Source organism: Coregonus clupeaformis, chromosome 30 (genome assembly GCF_020615455.1).
Source record: "Coregonus clupeaformis isolate EN_2021a chromosome 30, ASM2061545v1, whole genome shotgun sequence".
Lineage (NCBI taxonomy): Eukaryota > Metazoa > Chordata > Actinopteri > Salmoniformes > Salmonidae > Coregonus > Coregonus clupeaformis.
Genome location: NC_059221.1, coordinates 41,354,432 through 41,377,486, shown reverse-complemented (window position 1 = coordinate 41,377,486; position 23,055 = coordinate 41,354,432). Strand labels below are relative to the sequence as shown.

Sequence of the window (23,055 nt, the reverse complement as noted above, 5' to 3'; positions counted from 1 at the left end):
GTCAAATGCCTCAGATCCTGTTACCGGTCGCAAATGTCTACCCCACAGGCTATGTACTGTAGCTAGAAGATTTGTGGTCCTCTGTAGCTCGGCTGGTAGAGCACGGCGCTTGTAACGCCAAGGTAGTGGGTTCGATCCCCGGGACCACCCATACACAAAAACAATTTTTATGCACGCATGACTGTAAGTCGCTTTGGATAAAAGCATCTGCTAAATGGCATATTATTATTATTATTATTATTATTATTATTATTATTATTATTATTATTATTATTATTATTATTATTATTATTATTATTATTATTATATACCCATGGTAAAGGTCAGATGTTGCCTGATATGAAGTTGGATTTTGTAAACATTTATGCTAAATTGTATATTTGGGCCGGTAAGCCTGAACTGCAAGCTAACCTTTCTGTGTTGTGTGTGCAGGTGCTTTCGCTGCCCCACCGCAGGTTGGTGTGTTGCTGTCAGCTGTACGAGGTGCCTGACCCTAACAGAAGCCAGAGGACTGGAGTCCACCAGAGAGAAGTCTTCCTCTTCAACGACCTGCTCGTAGTAAGACTCACCTGTGTGCCCTCTCGGAGCGTCACGTCTGTACCACATAGTGGCCAACACAAATAACAAGATAGAGGATAGAGAGAGTTTTGTCAATGCTGAGAACAGAATGTACAGTATATGTTTTAAAGCAACATTCTTAGAACGTTCTCTGAACGTTACTAACGTTTTCTTGTGTTGTTTTTTTTGGAAGGTTTTCTTAATGTTCTGAGAACGGAATGTATTTCTAATTAACATTCTTAGAATGTTCTCTGAACGTTACAAAAGTTTTCTTGTGGTTTTTTTTGGAAGGTTTTCTTAACGTTCTCTGAACAATTTGAGAACATGACTTTAAATAGAACCATGAGGAAACCTGTAGGAAATGTAATGCTGAAGTACTGAAATTCCCACATTGTTTCTTAATGTTCTTTGAACTATTTGAGAACATTCCCAATGTCAAACCAGTTGGAGAACATCCCTAGAACATTACCAAAAAAAGAAATTAAATGTAACCATGTTTGAACTTTAGGAAAAGTTATGTTAACGTAGTGAAATACCAAATAAAATAACGTCAAGTTCCTTAATGTGCCGAGAATGTTCCAAAGCAACTATCCTGCACCATTCCCAGAAAGTTGTGGGAAGGTTGTGTGCAAAATAATCGTAGGACAACCACACTCTCACCAAGCTCTATGAAACATATGGTTCTCAGAACGTTAGGTGCTAGCTGGGTAACATAAATAAAGATGTTATCACTCATCCCACCTACAGGTAACCAAGATCTTCCAGAAGAAGAAGACCTCTGTGACATACAGTTTCAGACAGTCCTTCCCACTAGTCGAAATGCAGGTCCACATGTTCCAGAACCAGTGTAAGTGTGTGTGTGTGTGTGTTGGATTGCCTATGTGCATGTGTACTCCTGTAAGTATTGAGCTACATCCAGATTCTACACCCTTCTCCCAATGTGTGCACTTCACAGTGCGCACTAGCACACTTCCCGTCATAGATTTTAAATCATAGGATTGGTATAAGCACTAGCTGGAGGGAGTTTCACCATTGGTAAAGCCATGACAGGAAGTGTTCAAGTGCACACTATGGGAGGGGTGCAGAATGGGGAGGCAGAATTTGTTACCCTGTGAAATGTACCCTGTGTGGTGTACCCTGTGTGGTCTACCCTGTGTGATGTACCCTGTGTGGTGTACCCTGTGCGATGTACCCTGTGTGGTGTACCCTGTGTAATGTACCCTGTGTGGTGTACCCTGTGTGGTGTACCATGTGAGATGTACCCTGTGTGGTGTACCATGTGAGATGTACCCTGTGTGGTGTACCCTGTGTGGTGTACCCTGTGTGATGTACCCTGTGTGGTGTACCCTGTGTGGTGTACCCTGTGTGGTGTACCATGTGAGATGTACCCTGTGTGATGTACCCTATGAGATGTACCCTGTGTGGTGTACCCTGTGTGGTGTACCCTGTGTGATGTACCCTGTGAGATGTACCCTGTGTGGTGTACCCTGTGTGATGTACCCTGTGTGATGTACTCTATGAGATGTACCCTGTGTGGTGTACCCTGTGTGATGTACTCTATGAGATGTACCCTGTGTGGTGTACCCTGTGTGGTGTACCCTGTGTGGTGTACCCTGTGTGGTGTACCCTGTGTAATGTACCCTGTGTGATGTACCCTATGACATGTACCCTGTGTGGTGTACCCTGTGTAATGTACCCTGTGTGGTGTACCCTGTGAGATGTACCCTGTGAGATGTACCCTGTGTGATGTACCCTGTGTGGTGTACCCTGTGCGATGTACCCTGTGTGGTGTACCCTGTGTAATGTACCCTGTGTGGTGTACCCTGTGTGGTGTACCATGTGAGATGTACCCTGTGTGGTGTACCATGTGAGATGTACCCTGTGTGGTGTACCCTGTGTGGTGTACCCTGTGTGATGTACCCTGTGTGATGTACTCTATGAGATGTACCCTGTGTGGTGTACCCTGTGTGATGTACTCTATGAGATGTACCCTGTGTGGTGTACCCTGTGTGGTGTACCCTGTGTGGTGTACCCTGTGTGATGTACCCTATGACATGTACCCTGTGTGGTGTACCCTGTGTAATGTACCCTGTGTGGTGTACCCTGTGAGATGTACCCTGTGAGATGTACCCTGTGTGGTGTACCCTGTGTGGTGTACCCTGTGTGGTGTACCCTGTGTGGTGTACCCTATGAGATGTACCCTGTGTGGTGTACCCTGTGTGGTGTACCCTGTGTGGTGTACCCTGTGTGGTGTACCCTGTGTAATGTACCCTGTGTGATGTACCCTGTGTGGTGTACCCTATGAGATGTACCCTGTGTGGTGTACCCTGTGTGGTGTACCCTGTGTGGTGTACCCTGTGTGGTGTACCCTGTGTAATGTACCCTGTGTGATGTACCCTATGACATGTACCCTGTGTGGTGTACCCTGTGTAATGTACCCTGTGTGGTGTACCCTGTGAGATGTACCCTGTGTGGTGTACCCTGTGTGGTGTACCCTGTGTGGTGTACCCTGTGAGATGTACCCTGTGTGGTGTACCCTGTGTGGTGTACCCTGTGTGGTGTACCCTGTGAGATGTACCCTGTGAGATGTACCCTGTGTGGTGTACCCTGTGTAATGTACCCTGTGTGGTGTACCCTGTGAGATGTACCCTGTGTGGTGTACCCTGTGTGGTGTACCCTGTGTGGTGTACCCTGTGAGATGTACCCTGTGTGGTGTACCCTGTGTGGTGTACCCTGTGTGGTGTACCCTGTGAGATGTACCCTGTGAGATGTACCCTGTGTGGTGTACCCTGTGTGGTGTACCCTGTGTGGTGTACCCTGTGTGGTGTACCCTGTGTGGTGTACCCTGTGTGGTGTACCCTGTGTAATGTACCCTGTGTGGTGTACCCTGTGTGATGTATCCTGTGTGGTGTACCCTGTGTGGTGTACCCTGTGTGGTGTACCCTGTGTAATGTACCCTGTGTGGTGTACCCTGTGTGATGTATCCTGTGTGGTGTACCCTGTGTGGTGTACCCTGTGTGGTGTACCCTGTGTGGTGTACCCTGTGAGATGTACCCTGTGTGGTGTACCCTGTGTGGTGTACCCTGTGAGATGTACCCTGTGTGGTGTACCCTGTGTGGTGTACCCTGTGAGATGTACCCTGTGTGGTGTACCCTGTGTGGTGTACCCTGTGTGGTGTACCCTGTGAGATGTACCCTGTGTGGTGTACCCTGTGTGATGTACCCAGTGTGTGTATTACTGTACAGTATGTGTTGTGTACCCTGTGTCTCCTCTCTCCCCTGCAGACTACCCCCATGGTGCCCGTCTGACGTCAGCCAACCCTGGCGGGGAAAGAAAGGTTCTGATTGTGTTTAATGCTCCGAGCCAGCAGGACAGAACACGCTTCACCTCCGACTTGAGAGAGAGCATCGCTGAGGTGCAGGAGATGGAGAAATACAGAGTTGAGTGTGAGTAAACTATACAATACTGGATAAAATACTTTATTATTCCATAGGGGAATATTACGGGATAGTATAATATACAACTAATGTGATAACCATATACCTTTTAAAGCAAAGTAATCCCTAATGTGATAACCATATACCTTTTAAAGCAAAGTAATCCCTAATGTGATAACCATAAACATTTTAAAGCAAAGTAATCCCTAATGTGATAACCATATACCTTTTAAAGCAAAGTAATGCCTAATGTGATAACCGTATACCTTTTAAAGCAAAGTAATCCCTAATGTGATAATCATATACCTTTTAAAGCAAAATAATCCCTAATGTGATAACCATTTACCTTTTAAAGCAAAGTAATCCCTAATGTGATAACCATAAACATTTTAAAGCAAAGTAATCCCTAATGTGATAACCATATACCTTTTAAAGCAAAGTAATCCCTAATGTGATAACCATATACCTTTTAAAGCAAAGTAATCCCTAATGTGATAATCATATACCTTTTAAAGCAAAATAATCCCTAATGTGATAACCATTTACCCTTTAAAGCAAAGTAATCCCTAATGTGATAACCATATACCTTTTAAAGCAAAGTAATCCCTAATGTGATAACCATATACCTTTTAAAGCAAAGTAATCTCTAATGTGATAACCATATACCTTTTAAAGCAAAGTAATCTCTAATGTGATAACCATTTACCTTTTAAAGCAAAGTAATCCCTTCCCACTCTTATTCTCTACTCGCTTCTTGGTCTCTTCTCTCTCTCTCTCTCTCTCTCTCTCTCTCTCTCTCTCTCTCTCTCTCTCTCTCTCTCTCTCTCTCTCTCTCTCTCTCTCTCTCTCTCTCTCTCTCTCTCTCTCTCTCTCTCTCTCTCTCTCTCTCTCTCTCTCTCTCTCTCTCTCTCTCTCTCTACAGCGGAGTTGGAGAAGCAGAAAGGAGTGATGAGGCAAGTTGTGGACGGGTCTGGCGGTGTTGGTCCTAGCTGCGGCGTGAAGGCGGTGAACGGCACTCTGGGTAGGCCCAGTCTGGACGACAGCTATGTCTCTGCAGACGGACTAAAACGTACCGCGCTCAGCTCATCACTGAGAGACCTAGCAGACACAGGTATATACACAGGTAGACACACACACATGACAGACAGACACACACACACACATTGGACAGACATACTGGACACCAGACCTGGGTCAAATACATGTGTGAAATACTTTCTATCTTATAAATACAACCTTAACAAAAACAACCTTATAAATAGCTTTTCGCTGGCAGTTAAATGCTCACTTAACTTTTTAAACATCTAAAATTGAAATATAAATGTAATATAATTTAATAATTTTATATAATATATATATATAAATATAATTTTTAAAAAAATGTTTGTCATTTTGTGAAGATGTCAATAGAGTGTTAGACGAAACAAAGTGATTTGAAACAAACAGTCATTCAGCAGGGCGTTGGACAGTCATTCTGACTGAAGGTCGGAGCCAAGGCCTGCTGTGTTGTGAGGGAGGGAAGTGTTTAATTATAGAACAGATCGTGATCCACAGAAAGAGAGAGAGAGCACAGTGCTAAGGAACTGTTATTGCAGCAGGTTGACGTTTATTGGGACGAGTCTTGTCCTTGAGGAAGAACTGAGCGATTTTCGTTACATGGGCCAGTTGCAAAGTCAAAATTGGCTATATGAATGAATTAATGAATGAATTATTGAATGAATTACATTTAATTTTTTGTGTCAAATCCGCAGTTGGCAAACCTTCCCTTATGGGATTAATTGACAAATAAACAAACATTACAATAATTTACCGTGATCATTCTTCTTCCGGTGTTCTCTGCAGTGCGCATCGCATAAAGAGTGAAAAAAAGATATATACAGTACCAGTCAAAAATTTGGACACACCTACTCATTCAAGGGATGTTCTTTATTTTTACTATTTTCTATATTGTAGAATAATAGAGAAGACATCAAAACTATGAAATAACACATATGGAATCATGTAGTAACCCAAAAAGTGTTAAACAAATAAAAATATATTTTATATTTGAGATTCTTCAAATACATTTACATTTTTACATTTACGTCATTTAGCAGACGCTCTTATCCAGAGCGACTTACAAATAGGTGCATTCACCTTATAGCCAGTGGGATAACCACTTTACAATGTTTTTTTTTTTTGGGGGGTAGAAGGATTACTTTATCCTATCCCAGGTATTCCTTAAAGAGGTGGGGTTTCAAATGTCTCCGGAAGGTGGTGAGTGACTCCGCTGTCCTGGCGTCGTGAGGGAGCTTGTTCCACCATTGGGGTGCCAGAGCAGCGAACAGTTTTGACTGGGCTGAGTGGGAACTATGCTTCCGCAGAGGTAGGGAGCCAGCAGGCCAGAGGTGGATGAACGCAGTGCCCTCGTTTGGGTGTAGGGACTGATCAGAGCCTGAAGGTACGGAGGTGCCGTTCCCCTCACAGCTCCGTAGGCAAGCACCATGGTCTTGTAGCAGATGCGAGCTTCAACTGGAAGCCAGTGGAGTGTGCGGAGGAGCGGGGTGACGTGAGAGAACTTGGGAAGGTTGAACACCAGACGGGCTGCGACATTCTGGATGAGTTGTAGGGGGTTTAATGGCACAGGCAGGGAGCCCAGCCAACAGCGAGTTGCAGTAATCCAGACGGGAGATGACAAGTGCCTGGATTAGGACCTGTGCCGCTTCCTGTGTAAGGCAGGGTCGTACTCTCCGGATGTTGTAGAGCATGAACCTACAGGATCGGGTCACCGCCTTGATGTTAGCGGAGAACGACAGGGTGTTGTCCAGGGTCACGCCAAGGCTCTTCGCACTCTGGGAGGAGGACACAACGGAGTTGTCAACCGTGATGGCGTGATCATGGAATGGGCAGTCCCCTTCCCGGGAGGAAGAGCAGCTCCGTCTTGCCGAGGTTCAGCTTGAGGTGGTGATCCGTCATCCATACTGATATGTCTGCCAGACATGCAGAGATGCGATTCGCCACCTGGTTATCAGAAGGGGGAAAGAAGAAGATTAGTTGTGTGTCGTCAGCGTAGCAATGATAGGAGAGGCCATGTGAGGATATGACAGTGCCAAGTGACTTGGTGTATAGCGAGAATAGGAGAGGGCCTAGAACTGAGCCCTGGGGGACACCAGTGGTGAGAGCACGTGGTGCGGAGACAGCTTCTCACCACGCCACTTGGTAGGAGCGACCTGTCAGGTAGGACGCAATCCAAGAGTGAGCCGCGCCGGAGATGCCCAGCTCGGAGAGGGTGGAGAGGAGGATCTGATGGTTCACAGTATCAAAGGCAGCAGACAGGTCTAGAAGGACAAGAGCAGAGGAGAGAGAGTTAGCTTTAGCAGTGCGGAGAGCCTCCGTGACACAGAGAAGAGCAGTCTCAGTTGAATGACCAGTCTTGAAACCTGACTGGTTTGGATCAAGAAGGTCATTCTGAGAGAGATAGCAAGAGAGTTGGCTAAAGACGGCACGCTCAATAGTTTTGGAGAGAAAAGAAAGAAGGGATACTGGTCTGTAGTTGTTGACATCAGAGGGATCGAGTGTTGGTTTTTGAGAAGGGGTGCAACTCTCGCTCTCTTGAAGACGGAAGGGACATAGCCAGCGGTCAAGGATGAGTTGATCAGCGAGGTGAGGTAAGGGAGAAGGTCACCGGAGATGGTCTGGAGAAGAGAGGAGGGGATAGGGTCAAGCGGGCAGGTTGTTGGGCGGCCTGCCGTCACAAGTCGCAAGATTTTATCTGGAGAGAGAGGGGAGAAAGAAGTCAAAGCATAGGGTAGGGCAGTGTGAGCAGGACCAGCAGTGTCATTTGACTTAACAAACGAGGATCGGATGTCGTCAACCTTCTTTTCAAAATGGTTGGCGAAGTCATCCACAGAGAGGGAGGAGGGGGGTTCAGCAGGGAGGAGAATGTGGCAAAGAGCTTCCTAGGGTTAGAGGCGGATGCTTGGAATTTAGAGTGGTAGAAAGTGGCCTTAGCAGCAGAAACAGATGAAGAAAATGTAGAGAGGAGGGAGTGAAAAGATGCCAGGTCCGCAGGGAGTCTAGTTTTCTTCCATTTCCGCTCAGCTGCCCGGAGCTCTGTTCTGTGAGCTCGCAATGAGTCATCAAGCCACGGAGCTGGAGGGGAGGACCGAGCCGGCCGGGAGGATAGGGGACATAGAGAGTCAAAGGATGCAGAAAGGGAGGAGAGGAGGGTTGAGGAGGCAGAATCAGGAGATTGGAGGGAGAAGGATTGAGCAGAGGGAAGAGATGATAGGATGGAAGAGGAGAGAGTAGCGGGAGAGAGAGAGCGAAGGTTGCGACGGCGCATTACCATCTGTGTAGGGGCAGAGTGAGTAGTGTTGGAGGAGAGGGAGAGAGAAAAGGATACAAAGTAGTGGTCGGAGACTTGGAGGGGAGTTGCAGTGAGATTAGTAGAAGAACAGCATCTAGTGAAGATGAGGTCAAGCGTATTGCCTGCCTTGTGAGTAGGGGGGGACGGTGAGAGGGTGAGGTCAAAAGAGGAGAGGAGTGGAAAGAAGGAGGCAGAGAGAAATGAGTCAAATGTAGACGTAGGGAGGTTGAAATCCCCCAGAACTGTGAGGGGTGAGCCATCCTCAGGAAAGGAACTTATCAAGGCGTCAAGCTCATTGATGAACTCTCCAAGGGAACCTGGAGGGCGATAGATGACAAGGATATTAAGCTTAAATGGGCTAGTGACTGTGACAGCATGGAATTCAAATGAGGAGATAGACAGATGGGTCAGGGGAAAAATTGAGAATGTCCACTTGGGAGAGATGAGGATTCCTGTGCCACCACCCCGCTGACCAGATGCTCTCGGGGTATGCGAGAACACATGGTCAGACGAGGAGAGAGCAGCAGGAGTAGCAGTGTTTTCAGTGGTAATCCAAGTTTCCGTCAGTGCCAAGAAGTCGAGGGACTGGAGGGTAGCATAGGCTGAGATGAACTCTGCCTTGTTGGCAGCAGAACGGCAGTTCCAGAGGCTGCCTGAGACCTGGAACTCCACGTGGGTCGTGCGTGCAGGGACCACCAGGTTAGAGAGGCAGCAGCCACGCGGTGTGAGGCGTTTGTGTAGCCTGTGCGGAGAGGAGAGAACAGGCATAGGCAGATGCATAGTTGACAGGCTGCAGCAGATGGCTACAATAATGCAGAGGAGATCGGAATGAAATGAACTAAACATCTGGGAAAGGAGAGAGCGGGGCCTCCCTCACCACAACTCCCAAATATAACTCTCCCAACTTCCACCTCAGAAACTATAATTGTTGTAAACTACAGCGGTTCAATGTTTTCTAGGAATAGACTAACTTAGTTTATTCAGCTAGCTAACTAGGTGCAGTATTATTCCGTGAAAAATGTCCGGGCACCTCGTCATAAGACGCCACAGCCAGCTAGCATGCCGGTCTCCAACAACACGGTTTAGCGCCAATACTCAGCCACAACAAACCACCAGTGTATCAACACGCAAGCAGATCGTTCGTGTCCGTGTCTAACGTTGTGGGTTAGTCCCGACAGCTTGAGCGAGTCCGTCGTCAACTTATTCAGCCAGTTAGTTAGCTAGAATAGTTAGCAAACTAGCTAGCCATTGCTTTCAGACAAAGAAGAACCCCTCCTTTCACGGCACGAACACAAAGAGAGCCAAACTAACGTTAACTAGTCACCCAAGTCCCGAATTCCTTGAACGACTCGGGCTATCAATATGTAAAAAACAAAACACAAGTGCAGGTTATGACTTACCCCTAGCAGCTACTGTTAGCTAGCCAAGTGCAAAGCTAGCCACTGAATTGACTCAGCCAGTTCGCGTCTGTTCGCTCGGTCGTTCCAGCTATTGTTTGCTAGTAGCTATCCAGGTAGCAACAAGCTAGCTAAATTTTAAGCACAGTAGCCACTTGCTACCTAACGTTAACGGTTCAGACAATGAGGTTAGAAAACAGCTGAATGGTAGGCAGTTCTTGTATGTAATTATTGTATGTAATTATTGTAGGCAGCCAGCTGGCGTAATTACAAGCACTCTCAGGCGTGAAACAACTATACCGTTGCTAATAGCTACTCGCCAGCTAGTCCAGGTGGTGAGTTAGCTAGCTAGCTAGCTTCGTGCTACACCCGGCACCGCCGAATACAGTACTAACCTACAATAATTACATACAACAACCCACAATACCTACCTACAATACCTAACTACAATCTAAATACGTAGTTTAAGCCTTACTCGACAAACCCAAGCTATGTATAAAGCCAAACTTACCCGACGCCAAGCTTACCCGACAACCTCCTTCTCAGCTCAGCTCAGTTGTTGCTCAGCTCAGCTCAGTTGCCATGAACTCTGTGAAGTATTTATTTGGCCTGCAATATCTGAGGCTGGTAACTCTAATGAACTTATCCTCTGCAGCAGAGGTAAATCTGGGTCTTCCATTCCTGTGGCGGTCCTCATGACAGCCCGTTTCATCATAGCGCTTCATGGTTTTTGCGACTACACTTGAAGAAACTTTCGAAGTTCTTGAAATGTTCTGTATTGACTGACCTTCATGTCTTAAAGTGATGATGGACTGTCATTTCTCTTTGCTTATTTGAGCTGTTCTTGCCATAAAAATGGACTTGGTCTTTTACCTAATAGGGCTATCTTCTGTATACCAACCCTACCTTGTCACAACACAACTGATTGGCTCAAACGCATTAAGAAGGAAAGAAATTCCACAAATTCACTTTTAAAAAGGCACACCTGGTAATGCATTCCAGGTGACTACCTCATGAAGCTGGTTGAGAGAATGCCAAGAGTGTGCAAAGCTGTCATCAAAGCAAAGGGTGACTATTTGAAGAATCAGAAATATAAAATATATTTTGATTTGTAAAGACATTTAAAAAAATGAAAGGTTACTGCGTGATTACATATTGTGTTATATCATGGTGTTGAGCCCTTCACTATTATTCTACAATGTAAAAAATAGTAAAAATAAAGAAAAACCCTTGAATGAGTAGGTGTGTCAAAAACTTTTGACTGGTAGTGTATATATATACATATATATATATATATATATATATATATATATATATATATATATATATATATATATATATATATATATTTATATATATATATATATATATATACACACAGTGGGGGAAAAAAGTATTTAGTCAGCCACCAATTGTGCAAGTTCTCCCACTTAACCCTCCCGTTGTCCTAGGGTCAAAATGACCCGCCACTGTGTTGAACCAACTTTATTTAATTTTTATATTTTTGGGATCATTTGTGAGAAGGAGGCAGTGAGACTTCTTCTCACAAATGATCCCAAAAATATAAAAATTAAATAAAGTTGGTTCAACACAGTGGCGGGTCATTTTGACCCTAGGACAACGGGAGGGTTAAAAAGATGAGAGAGGCCTGTAATTTTCATCATAGGTACACGTCAACTATGAAAGACAAATTGAGATTTTTTTTCTCCAGAAAATCACATTGTAGGATTTTTAATGAATTTATTTGCAAATTATGGTGGAAAATAAGTATTTGGTCACCTACAAACAAGCAAGATTTCTGGCTCTCACAGACCTGTAACTTCTTCTTTAAGAGGCGTCTCTGTCCTCCACTCGTTACCTGTATTAATGGCACCTGTTTGAACTTGTTATCAGTATAAAAGACACCTGTCCACAAACTCAAACAGTCACACTCCAAACTCCACTATGGCCAAGACCAAAGAGCTGTCAAAGGACACCTGAAACAAAATTGTAGACCTGCACCAGGCTGGGAAGACTGAATCTGCAATAGGTAAGCAGCTTGGTTTGAAGAAATCAACTGTGGGAGCAATTATTAGGAAATGGAAGACATACAAGACCACTGATAATCTCCCTCGATCTGGGGCTCCAAGCAAGATCTCACCCCGTGGGGTCAAAATGATCACAAGAACGGTGAGCAAAAATCCCAGAACCACATGGGGGGACCTAGTGAATGACCTGCAGAGAGCTGGGACCAAAGTAACAAAGCCTACCATCAGTAACACACTACGCCGCCAGGGACTCAAATCCTGCAGTGCCAGACGTGTCCCCCTGCTTAAGCCAGTACATGTCCAGGCCCGTCTGAAGTTTGCTAGAGTGCATTTGGATGATCCAGAAGAGGATTGGGAGAATGTCATATGGTCAGATGAAACCAAAATATAACTTTTTGGTAAAAACTCAACTCGTCGTGTTTGGAGGACAAAGAATGCTGAGTTGCATCCAAAGAACACCATACCTACTGTGAAGCATGGGGGTGGAAACATCATGCTTTGGGGCTGTTTTTCTGCAAAGGGACCAGGACGACTGATCCGTGTAAAGGAAAGAATGAATGGGGCCATGTATCTTCAGATTTTGAGTGAAAACCGCATTGAAGATGAAACGTGGCTGGGTCTTTCAGCATGACAATGATCCCAAACACACCGCCCGGGCATTTCAAGGTCCTGGAGTGGCCTAGCCAGTCTCCAGATCTCAATCCCATAGAAAATCTTTGGAGGGAGTTGAAAGTCCGTGTTGTCCAGCGACAGCCCCAAAACATCACTGCTCTAGAGGAGATCTGCATGGAGGAATGGGCCAAAATACCAGCAACAGTGTGTGAAAACCTTGTGAAGACTTACAGAAAACGTTTGACCTGTGTCATTGCCAACAAAGGGTATATAACAAAGTATTGAGAAACTTTTGTTATTGACCAAATACTTATTTTCCAACATAATTTGCAAATAAATTCATAAAAAATCCTACAATGTGATTTTCTGGATTTTCTTTTCTCATTTTGTCTGTCATAGTTGACGTGTACCTATGATGAAAATTACAGGCCTCTCTCATCTTTTTAAGTGGGAGAACTTGCACAATTGGTGGCTGACTAAATCCTTTTTTCCCCCACTTTGTGCATGACACAAGTAATTTTTCCAACAATTTTTTACAGACAGATAATTCACTTATAATTCACTGTATCACAATTCCAGTGGGTCAGAAGTTTACATACACTAAGTTGACTGTGCCTTTAAACAGCTTGGAAAATTACAGAAAATGATGTCATGGCTTTAGAAGCTTCTGATAGGCTAATTGACATCATTTGAGTCGTACATGTGGATGTATTTCAAGGCCTACCTTCAAACTCAGTGCCTCTTTGCTTGACATCATGGGAAAATCAAAAGAAATCAACCAAAACCTCAGAAAAAAATGTGTAGACCTCCACAAGTCTGGTTCATCCTTGGGAGCAAGTTCCAAACGCCTGAAGGTACCACGTTCATCTATACAAACAATAGTACGCAAGTATAAACACCATGGGACCACGCAGCCGTCATACTGCTCAGGAAGGAGACGCGTTCTGTCTCCTAGAGATTAACGTACTTTGGTGCGAAAAGTGCAAATCAATCCCAGAACAACAGCAAAGGACCTTGTGAAGATGCAGGAGGAAACAGGTATGAAAGTATCTATATCCACAGTAAAACGAGTCCTATATCGACATAACCTGAAAGGCCGCTCAGCAAGGAAGAAGCCACTGCTCCAAAACCGCCATAAAAAAGCCAGACTATGGTTTGCAACTGCACATGGGGACAAAGATCGTACTTTTTGGAGAAATGTCCTCTGGTCTGATGAAACAAAAATAGAACTGTTTGGCCATAATGACCATCGTTATGTTTGGAGGAAAAAGGGGGGAGCTTGCAAGCCGAAGAACACCATCCCAACCGTGAAGCACAGGGGTGGCAGCATCATGCTGTGGGGGTGCTTTGCTGCAGGAGGGACTGGTGCACTTCACAAAATAGATGGCATCATGAGGAAGGAAAATTATGTGGATATATTGAAGCAACATCTCAAGACATTAGTCAGGAAGTTAAAGCTTGGTCGCAAATGGGGTCTTCCAAATGGACAATGACCCCAACCATACTTCCAAAGTTGTGGCAAAATGGCTTAAGGACAACAAAGTCAAGGTATTGGAGTGGCCATCACAAAGCCCTAACCTCAATCCTATAGAAAATGTGTGGGCAGAACTGAAAAAGCTTGTGCGAGCAAGGAGGCCTACATACCTGACTCAGTTACATCAGCTCTGTCAGGAGGAATGGACCAAAATTCACCCAACTTATTGTGGGAAGCTTGTGGAAGGCTACCCGAAACGTTTGACCCAAGTTAAACAATTTAAAGGCAATGCTACCAGATACTAATTGAGTGTATGTAAACTTCTGAACTTCTGATGAAATAAACAAAAGTTGAAATAAATCATTCTCTCTACTATTATTCGGACATTTCACATTCTTAAAATAAAGTGGTGATCCTAACTGACCTAAGACAGGGAATTTTTACTAGGATTAAGTGTCAGGAATTGTGAAAAACTGAGTTTAAATGTATTTGGCTAAGGTGTATGTAAACTTCAGACTTCAACTGTATATAGATCAAATAAATAATAATAAGATTAATAATAATAAATAGTAAATAAGGTTATCCAAACAATAATTAATTTTATATAATATAATATATATTAATTCCTAGAGTAGTAAAAAATATACATACATACACACACACACACACACACACACACACACACACACACACACACACACACACACACACACACACACACACACACACACACACACACACACACACACACACACACACACACACACACACACACACACACATACACATACACACACACATACATGTCTCTATAAGCTTGGCACATGTAGCCACTGGGATTTTCTTCCCATTCTTCAAGGCAAAACTGCTCCAGCTCCTTCCAGTTGGATGGGTTCCGCTGGTGTACAGCAATCTTTAAGTCATACCACAGATTCTCAATTGGATTGAGGTCTGGGCTTTGATTCCAAGACATTTAAATGTTTCCCCTTAAACCAATCGAGTGTTGCTTCAGCAGTATGCTTAGGGTCATTGTCCTGCTGGAAGGTGAACCTGCATCCCAGTCTCAAATCTCTGGAAGTCTGAAACAGGTTTCCCTCAAGAATTTCCCTGTATTTAGCGCCATCCATCATTCCTTCAATTCTGACCAGTCCCTGCCGATGAAAAACATCCCCACAGCATGATGCTGCCACCAACATGCTGGGGATGGTGTTCTCGGGGTGATGAGAGGTGTTGGGTTTGCGCCAGACATAGCGTTTTGCTTGATGGCCAAAAAGCTCAATTTTAGTCTCATCTGACCAGAGTACCTTCTTCCATATGTTTGGGGGGTCTCCCACATGCCTTTTGGCGAACACCAAAAGTTTTTTCTTATTTTTTTCTTTAAGCAATGGCTTTTTTCTGGCCACTCTTCCATAAAGCCCAGCTCTGTGGAGTGTACGGCTTAAAGTGGTCCTATGGACAGATACTCCAATCTCTGCTGTGGAGCTTTGCAGCTCCTTCATGGTTATCTTTGGTCTCTTTGTTGCCTCTCTGATTAATGTCCTTCTTGCCTGGTCCGTGAGTTTTGGTGGGCGGCCCTCTCTTAGCAGGTTTGTTGTGGTGCCATATTCTTTCCATTTTTTAATAATGGATTTAATGGTGCACCGTGGGATGTTCAAAGTTTCAGATTTTTTTTTATAACCCAACCCTGATCTGTACTTCTCCACAACGTTGTCCCTGACCTGTTTGGAGAGCTCCTTGGTCTTCATGGTGCAGCTTGCTTGGTGGTGCCCCTTGCTTAGTGGTGTTGCAGACTCTGGGGCCTTTCAGAACAGGTGTATATATACTGAGATCATGTGAAACTTAGATTGCACACAGGTGGACTTTATTTAACTAATGATGTGACTTCTGAAGGTAACTGGTTGCACCAGATATTATTTAGGGGCTTCATAGCATATGCACGCTCCACATTTCCATTATTTATTTTTTTGCATTTTCTGAAACAAGTTATTTTTTTAATTTCACTTCACCAATTTGGACTATTTTGTGTATGTCCATTACATGAAATCCAAATGAAAATCAATTTAAATTACAGGTTATAATGCAACAAAATAGGAAAAATGCCAAGGGGGATTAATACTTTTGCTAGGCACTGTATATCTGGTGGTCTGTCTCCTCAGCTACATAATGCCAGGGTATATCTGGTGGTCTGTCTCCTCAGCTACATAATGCCAGGGTATATCTGGTGGTCTGTCTCCTCAGCTACATAATGCCAGGGTATATCTGGTGGTCTGTCTCCTCAGCCACATAATACCAGGGTATATCTGGTGGTCTGTCTCCTCAGCTACATAATGCCAGGGTATATCTGGTGGTCTGTCTCCTCAGCCACATAATGCCAGGGTATATCTGGTGGTCTGTCTCCTCAGCCACATAATGCCGCGGTATATCTGGTGGTCTGTCTCCTCAGCCACATAATGCCAGGGTATATCTGGTGGTCTGTCTCCTCAGCCACATAATGCCAGGGTATATCTGGTGGTCTGTCTCCTCAGCCACATAATGCCAGGGTATATCTGGTGGTCTGTCTCCTCAGCCACATAATGCCAGGGTATATCTGGTGGTCTGTCTCCTCAGCCACATAATGCCAGGGTATATCTGGTGGTCTGTCTCCTCAGCTACATAATGCCAGGGTATATCTGGTGGTCTGTCTCCTCAGCTACATAATGCCAGGGTATATCTGGTGGTCTGTCTCCTCAGCCACATAATGCCAGGGTATATCTGGTGGTCTGTGTCCTCAGCCACATAATGCCAGGGTATATCTGGTGGTCTGTCTCCTCAGCCACATAATGCTAGGGTATATCTGGTGGTCTGTCTCCTCAGCCACATAATGCCAGGGTATATCTGGTGGTCTGTCTCCTCAGCTACATAATGCCAGGGTATATCTGGTGGTCTGTTTCCTCAGCCACATAATGCCAGGGTATATCTGGTGGTCTGTCTCCTCAGCCACATAATGCCAGGGTATATCTGGTGGTCTGTCTCCTCAGCCACATAATGCCAGGGTATATCTTGTGGTCTGTCTCCTCAGCTACATAATGCCAGGGTATATCTGGTGGTCTGTCTCCTCAGCTACATAATGCCAGGGTATATCTGGTGGGCTGTCTGGAATCAGACCAAGCGTATATCGTGGTAGAAAGGGCAGTAGAGGATAGAATGAGTTTCATTCTCTATTTCTTCCAGGTCACGATAGTTACATAGTCTTTCCTCTTCCGTTTCACCACAATACCGACCTGTTTCAATACACAGAGACAATGTCCCTGATCATACCATAGCCATCTCTTGCTTTTAGGTAGGTTAAACATTATATATCTCTCACACACCAATTCACCCTTAATCAAACAAAAAGGTTCTTAATTTGGGTTAATGATTAATCTCCTCCACCCATTTTTTTTCATATTGCATCATCAGTTGTTTTTTAATAATATCTTTGTCTCCCTTAATTTGGTTGTCATACAGATGTTCACAGTCAGACTGTTGGAAAAGGTCAGACATTTCAGTTGCCCAGTCTCCCCCTATGGATAGATCCCATTGAAAAACTTTACTGGCTATTCTGGCAGTTGGCATATCCAACAGTCTATTCTGGCAGTTGGCATATCCAACAGTCTATTCTGGCAGTTGGCATATCCAACAGTCTATTCTGGCAGTTGGCCTATCCAACAGTCTATTCTGGCAGTTGGCATATCCAACAGTCTATTCTGGCAGTTGGCATATCCAACAGTCTATTCTGGCAGTTGGCCTATCCAACAGTCTATTCTGGCAGTTGGCATATCCAACAGTCTATTCTGGCTGTTGGCATATCCAACAGTCTATTCTGGCAGTTGGCATATCCAACAGTCTATTCTGGCAGTTGGCATATCCAACAGTCTATTCTGGCAGTTGGCATATCCAACAGTCTATTCTGGCAGTTGGCATATCCAACAGTCTATTCTGGCAGTTGGCATATCCAACAGTCTATTCTGGCAGTTGGCATATCCAACAGTCTATTCTGGCAGTTGGCATATCCAACAGTCTATTCTGGCAGTTGGCATATCCAACAGTCTATTCCAAAGTTTTCACCATACACACCTTCCATCTCACCTCACAGGGTTCCCAGCCCGTGTCCCCAGTTATTGCAAAGATAGGTGCAAACTTCTGGACGCCTAAAAAGTAACGTACTGTTATGGACGTGTTCGTTTTTCGGAGACCTCTTAGCACCCCACAGTCCTGCAGAATAGTCCAGAACAGGACACACGCGTGTCTGATACAGTTTGGAATACGTAGCATATCCAATATATTTTGAGGGTTTTAGTTTTTCCTATAACTCCCCCTAAGAGCGTTACTTGCTGAGTCGGGAAGATGTTCCGTATAGAAAGGTCACGTGTTCATCAGTAAAAATACCCAAATATTTCTCTCCAGAATGTCTTCACCAAAACGGAAGAACTATTCTCTTAGTACCTGGTTTTCTAAAGTGCATTATCTGTGTTTTTGTCTGATTGATCATGAGTCTCCGTCTTTTACACATAAAAACGTGTTCTGCAGGTCTTGTTCAGCTTCTGCCATCGAAATAATATCATCGGCATATAAAAGGATACTTAGCGTTTCATCATCAAATCTTACTCCAATATTTAACTGTTTATTTATTTTTGCCAAATAATTTCTAAACATAGAAAACAAAGTCGGTGATAAAAGGCGACTCCTTGTTTTAATAATATAATAATATAATAATATGCCATTTAGCAGACGCTTTTATCCAAAGCGACTTACAGTCATGTGTGCATACATTTTTACGTATGGGTGGTCCTGGGGATCGAACCCACTACCCTGGCGTTACAAGCGCCATGCTCTACAAATTGAGCTACAGAGGACCACTACACCCGAGGGTGTGGGAAACAAATCTGTACGATATTCATTAACACACAGAGAGTTGGAACTTTGTATAGAGACTGGATTGCGTGATTAAATGTCCCATCAACCCGTCTTTAACAAACTATAGGCTAAAAGATCCCTTCTTTTTTTTTAAATCAAAAGCTTTCTGGATATCAATGAAACATGCAAAAGTAGGCTTATCTTCGTGTAATCTATTTCTGACTATTGTACAGACCGACAGACTGACTATATTGTAAAAATTAATTCAAACAAAAATCAATTCAAGGGTAGGCATTAGGGTTAGCAGTGTAGTTATGGTTAGGGTTAAGGTTTAAAATCAGATTTTATGACTTTATTTTATGATAGATTTTATGATGCTCTGTATCCACCTGCTGTCTGTCCAACAGGAGAACTGTAGTTGAGAGAGAAATAATCCACATTAGAATCTCATCTCTGTGTTTACTGACACAGCAACAACAATGCCGTCAACATGATACCACAAAATATGACTTTTCTTATTCCTTGCTGGGTGCAGGAAAGCGGGGCCGCCGGAACAGTGCTGGCTCCCTGGACAGTACTCTGGAAGTAAGTCTGGATGTCTGGTATAGAGGGGGGAGGGGGTGGGGGACAGTGTTGGCTCTCTGGACAGTACTCTGGAAGTAAATGTGTGCTGCTCTCCTCCCTAAGCTAACGTCTCCTGGCATGTCCTCCCCAATCAAACAACCACTGCAATATGGCATGATGCTTCTGGATGTACACAATACCCTGCATGGTACTATTAACTACTGGTTGATATCGTTGTGGATTGAAATGGCCTTACATGCATGTGTTTGCCTCACCAGTTGCTGATAGGATTGTGTTATTTAACAGCTGTGGTCAGTGTCCACAGGTGCCTGTGTTCTGTCCACATAATGATGCAATAAAAACAGCACTTTACTGACACTAATCCCCTCTTTCCTAACCCTCCTTACTCTGCTCTGCCTCCTCTCCTCTCTCCTCTCTGTTTCCTGTCTCTCCTCTCTCACTCCTCCACTCTGTTTCCTCTCTCTCCTCTCCCCCACACGTCTCCTCTCTCTCTACCCTCTCTCCTCTCTCTCCCCCTTCTCCTCTCTCTCCTCATCTCCTCTCTCCCTCCTCACCTCTGTCTGCTCTCTCTCCTCTCCTCTCTCTCCTCTCCTCTCCTCTCCTCTCCTCTCTCCTCCCTCTCCTCTCTCTCCTCTCCCTCCTCTCCTCTCTCTCTCCTGCCTCTCCTCTCTCCCTCCTCCCCTCTCTCTCCTCTCTCCTCCCTCTCCTCTCTCTCCACTCTCTCTAACTCCATTCCTCTCCCTTATTTATTGCCTCGCTCCCTCCTCTCCTCTCTCCCCCTTCTCCCTCCTCTCCTCTCTCTTCTCTCTAACCTCCTCTCTCTCCTCTCTCCCCCTTCTTCCCTCTCTCCTCTCTCCCTCCTCCCATCTGACTCCTCTCTCTCTTCTCTCCCTCCTCCCCTCTGTCTCCTCTCTAACCTCCTCTCTCTCCTCTCTCTGTCTTCTCCCTCCTCTCCTCTCTCTCCTCTCTCCCCCTTCTTCCCTCTCTCCTCTCTCCCTCCTCCCATCTGACTCCTCTCTCTCTTCTCTCCCTCCTCCCCTCTGTCTCCTCTCTCTCCTCTCTACCTCCTTTCCCCTCTCTCCCTTCTCCCCTCTGTCTCCTCTCTCTCCTCTCTCTCTCCTCCCCTCTGTCTCCTCTCTCTCCTCTCTCCCTCCTCTCCTCTGACTCCTCTGTCTCCTCTCTCTTCTCTCCCTCTTCCCCTCTGTTTCCTCTCTCCTCTCTCCCTCCTCCCCTCTGTTTCCTCTCTCTCACTACCCCCTCTCTTCTCTCTCCTCTCTCACTCATCTCCTCTCTCCCTCCTCCGCTCTGTTGCCTCTCTCTCCTCTCCTCTCTCTCCTCTCTCCCTCCTCCTCGCTCTCCTCTCTCTCCTTCCTCCCCTCTGTTTCCTCTCTCTCCCCTCCCCTCCTCTCTCCCTCCTCTCCTCTCTCTTCTCTCTCTCCTCTCTCTTCTCTCCCTCCTCTCCTCTCTCTCCCTCCTATCCTCTCTCCCTCCTCCCCTCTGTCTGCTCTCTCTCCTCTCGACCTCTCCCATATCTCCCTCCTCCCCTCTGTTTCTTCTCTCTCCTCTCTCCCACCTCCCCTCTCGCTCCTCTGTCCCTCCTCCCCTCGGTCTCCTCTCTCTCCTCTCTCCCTCATCTCCTCTGTTTCCTCTCTCCCTCCTCTCCTCTCTCTCTCTCTCTCTCTCTCCCCCTCCTCTCTTTCTCTCCTCATCTCTCTACACTCTCCTCCTATCCCTCTCTCGCCAGGGCTCCATCATTAGCAGTCCCCGGCCTCACCAGCGCCCCCACATGGCTGAAGGTATAATGCCACCCGGCTACTACCGGCCTCATCACCCCATCCTGAGCCCCGGGACGGGGGTGGGGGGTGGGCCGGGGCTAAATCACCACACCGCTACTGGGACGACGGCACTGGGTCCCAGCAGTGGAGACCGAAGGGGGACTGGATCCCAGGGGAGCGGGTCTGGAGGGGGAGGGGGCAGTGGAGGATCCTTCCTGGGTTCCCTGTTCGGGAGCAAGCGCTCCAGCACCAAGCCCCCTGGTCCTCTCACCCCTCTCCTCCCACCTGGGCTGCCACACTACCCTGCACCTGTCCCCCCGCCCACCACTGGCGGCCCGCCCCCACACTCCCCCTCCGCCCTCAGCCACTCCGACCCAGGAGGGCCCTCCAAGATCCAGGCCCTGCACGCCCAGTACTGCCACAACAGTATCGCGGGGCAGCAGCCTCCTCCACCCTACCACCACCACCACCACTACCACGCCCAGACAGGGCCCGCTCCCAGCCAGCCCTCCTCCACCGCCCAGGGGGCCCCTGGGCCTCATACCATCCACAGGGGCCCCATGGTGGGGGACCCCAAGCGGCCGGGCCCCGGTCCCGTTCCCTCCCACCCCCAGCTCCAGCAGCTCTCCGAGCCTCTGCTGGCCCAGCTGCAGCCGCATGGTGTACAGGGTCAGGGGGGGCGCTATACCATCATGGGGGGTTCTATGGGGGTAGGATGCCCCGCTCCGCCCCTTTCTCCACATTCCCCTCTCTCCCCGGTGCCCCCAGCCCTCTACCACACACACGGTCGGGGAGGAGGAGGAGGAGGAGGAGGAGGAGGCGCCAAGCTCCCTCTTACTCTCTCGCGCTCGCAGCCCCACCCTCACGCCCACACCCACGTCCCTCATCTTACCGCTCATTCCCACAACCACAGCCCCCACCCCGGCCTGTCCCCCAGCCCTCTTACCGCCCAGCACCCTCAGCACCAGACTCACTTTATCTTTGGCACCCCGCCCCCACAGACCCCTACCGCCCGTCACATCCCGCAGGCCGCCGCCCACAGCCACACCCAGTACCTCCCGCTCTCCTCCATACCCCCTCCCCCTCTGCACTCCCCTTTACCCCCCCCTCTCTCCCCCTACACCCACCCCCTCCAGCAGCAGCCCGGCCAGCCGCCCCAGCTCCAGGGGTCTGGCGGGGGCAGCGCCAGCAGCACGGGCACGGGGAGCACCGGCAGCTCCAAGTCCAAGCCTATCAACCGCATCAGCACGGTGGTGTGAGTGTCAGGAGACGCAACAACCCTCCCAGACACCAGGGGACACCGCTCGTCAGACTGAGGTCATCAGACCAGGACAACTACAGGTTTAAGAGGGGCCACGCCCAGGTCATCCAATATGGCCGCCAGCGCTCTGGGAGAAGCAGGAGGAGGAGGCGGTACTTGCTCAGGCTGTGTTACTTCCGCCTCCGGTTCCCTCACAGATTCACATTCAGGTAGCGAGGAAGAGGAAGATACTAACTCACTGAAGAGGAATAGGAAGATACTAACTCACTGAAGAGGAAGAGGAAGATACTAACTCACTGAAGAGGAAGAGGAAGATACTAACTCACTGAAGAGGAAGAGGAAGATACTAACTCACTGAAGAGGAAGAGGAAGATACTAACTCACTGAAGAGGAAGAGGAAGATACTAACTCACTGAAGAGGAAGAGGAAGATACTAACTCACTGAAGAGGAAGAGGAAGATACTAACTCACTGAAGAGGAAGATACTAACTCACTGAAGAGGAAGATACTAACTCACTGAAGAGGAAGAGGAAGATACTAACTCACTGAAGAGGAAGATACTAACTCACTGAAGAGGAAGATACTAACTCACTGAAGAGGAAGATACTAACTCACTGAAGAGGAAGAGGAAGATACTAACTCACTGAAGAGGAAGAGGAAGATACTGACTCAGGTTAAGGTTGATAGTTATAAATATATTCGGTGA

General features: G+C 46.4%; 1 protein-coding gene across 1 annotated transcript in view; it reads left to right on the top strand.

Moving 5' to 3' along the window:
- LOC121546170 (IQ motif and SEC7 domain-containing protein 1-like) overlaps window positions 1–22,688 on the top strand; it is a 49,764-nt gene extending 27,076 nt beyond the window's left edge. Inside the window, exons 9-14 of the mRNA XM_041857233.2 lie at window positions 433–558; window positions 1,306–1,405; window positions 3,843–4,004; window positions 4,918–5,106; window positions 19,264–19,313; window positions 21,058–22,688. Of these exons, the coding sequence (XP_041713167.1) occupies window positions 433–558; window positions 1,306–1,405; window positions 3,843–4,004; window positions 4,918–5,106; window positions 19,264–19,313; window positions 21,058–22,347 (1,917 nt within the window). The 3' untranslated portion in view covers window positions 22,348–22,688. The remainder of the gene's footprint in view (window positions 1–432; window positions 559–1,305; window positions 1,406–3,842; window positions 4,005–4,917; window positions 5,107–19,263; window positions 19,314–21,057) is intronic.
- The last annotated feature ends 367 nt before the right edge of the window (window positions 22,689–23,055 follow it).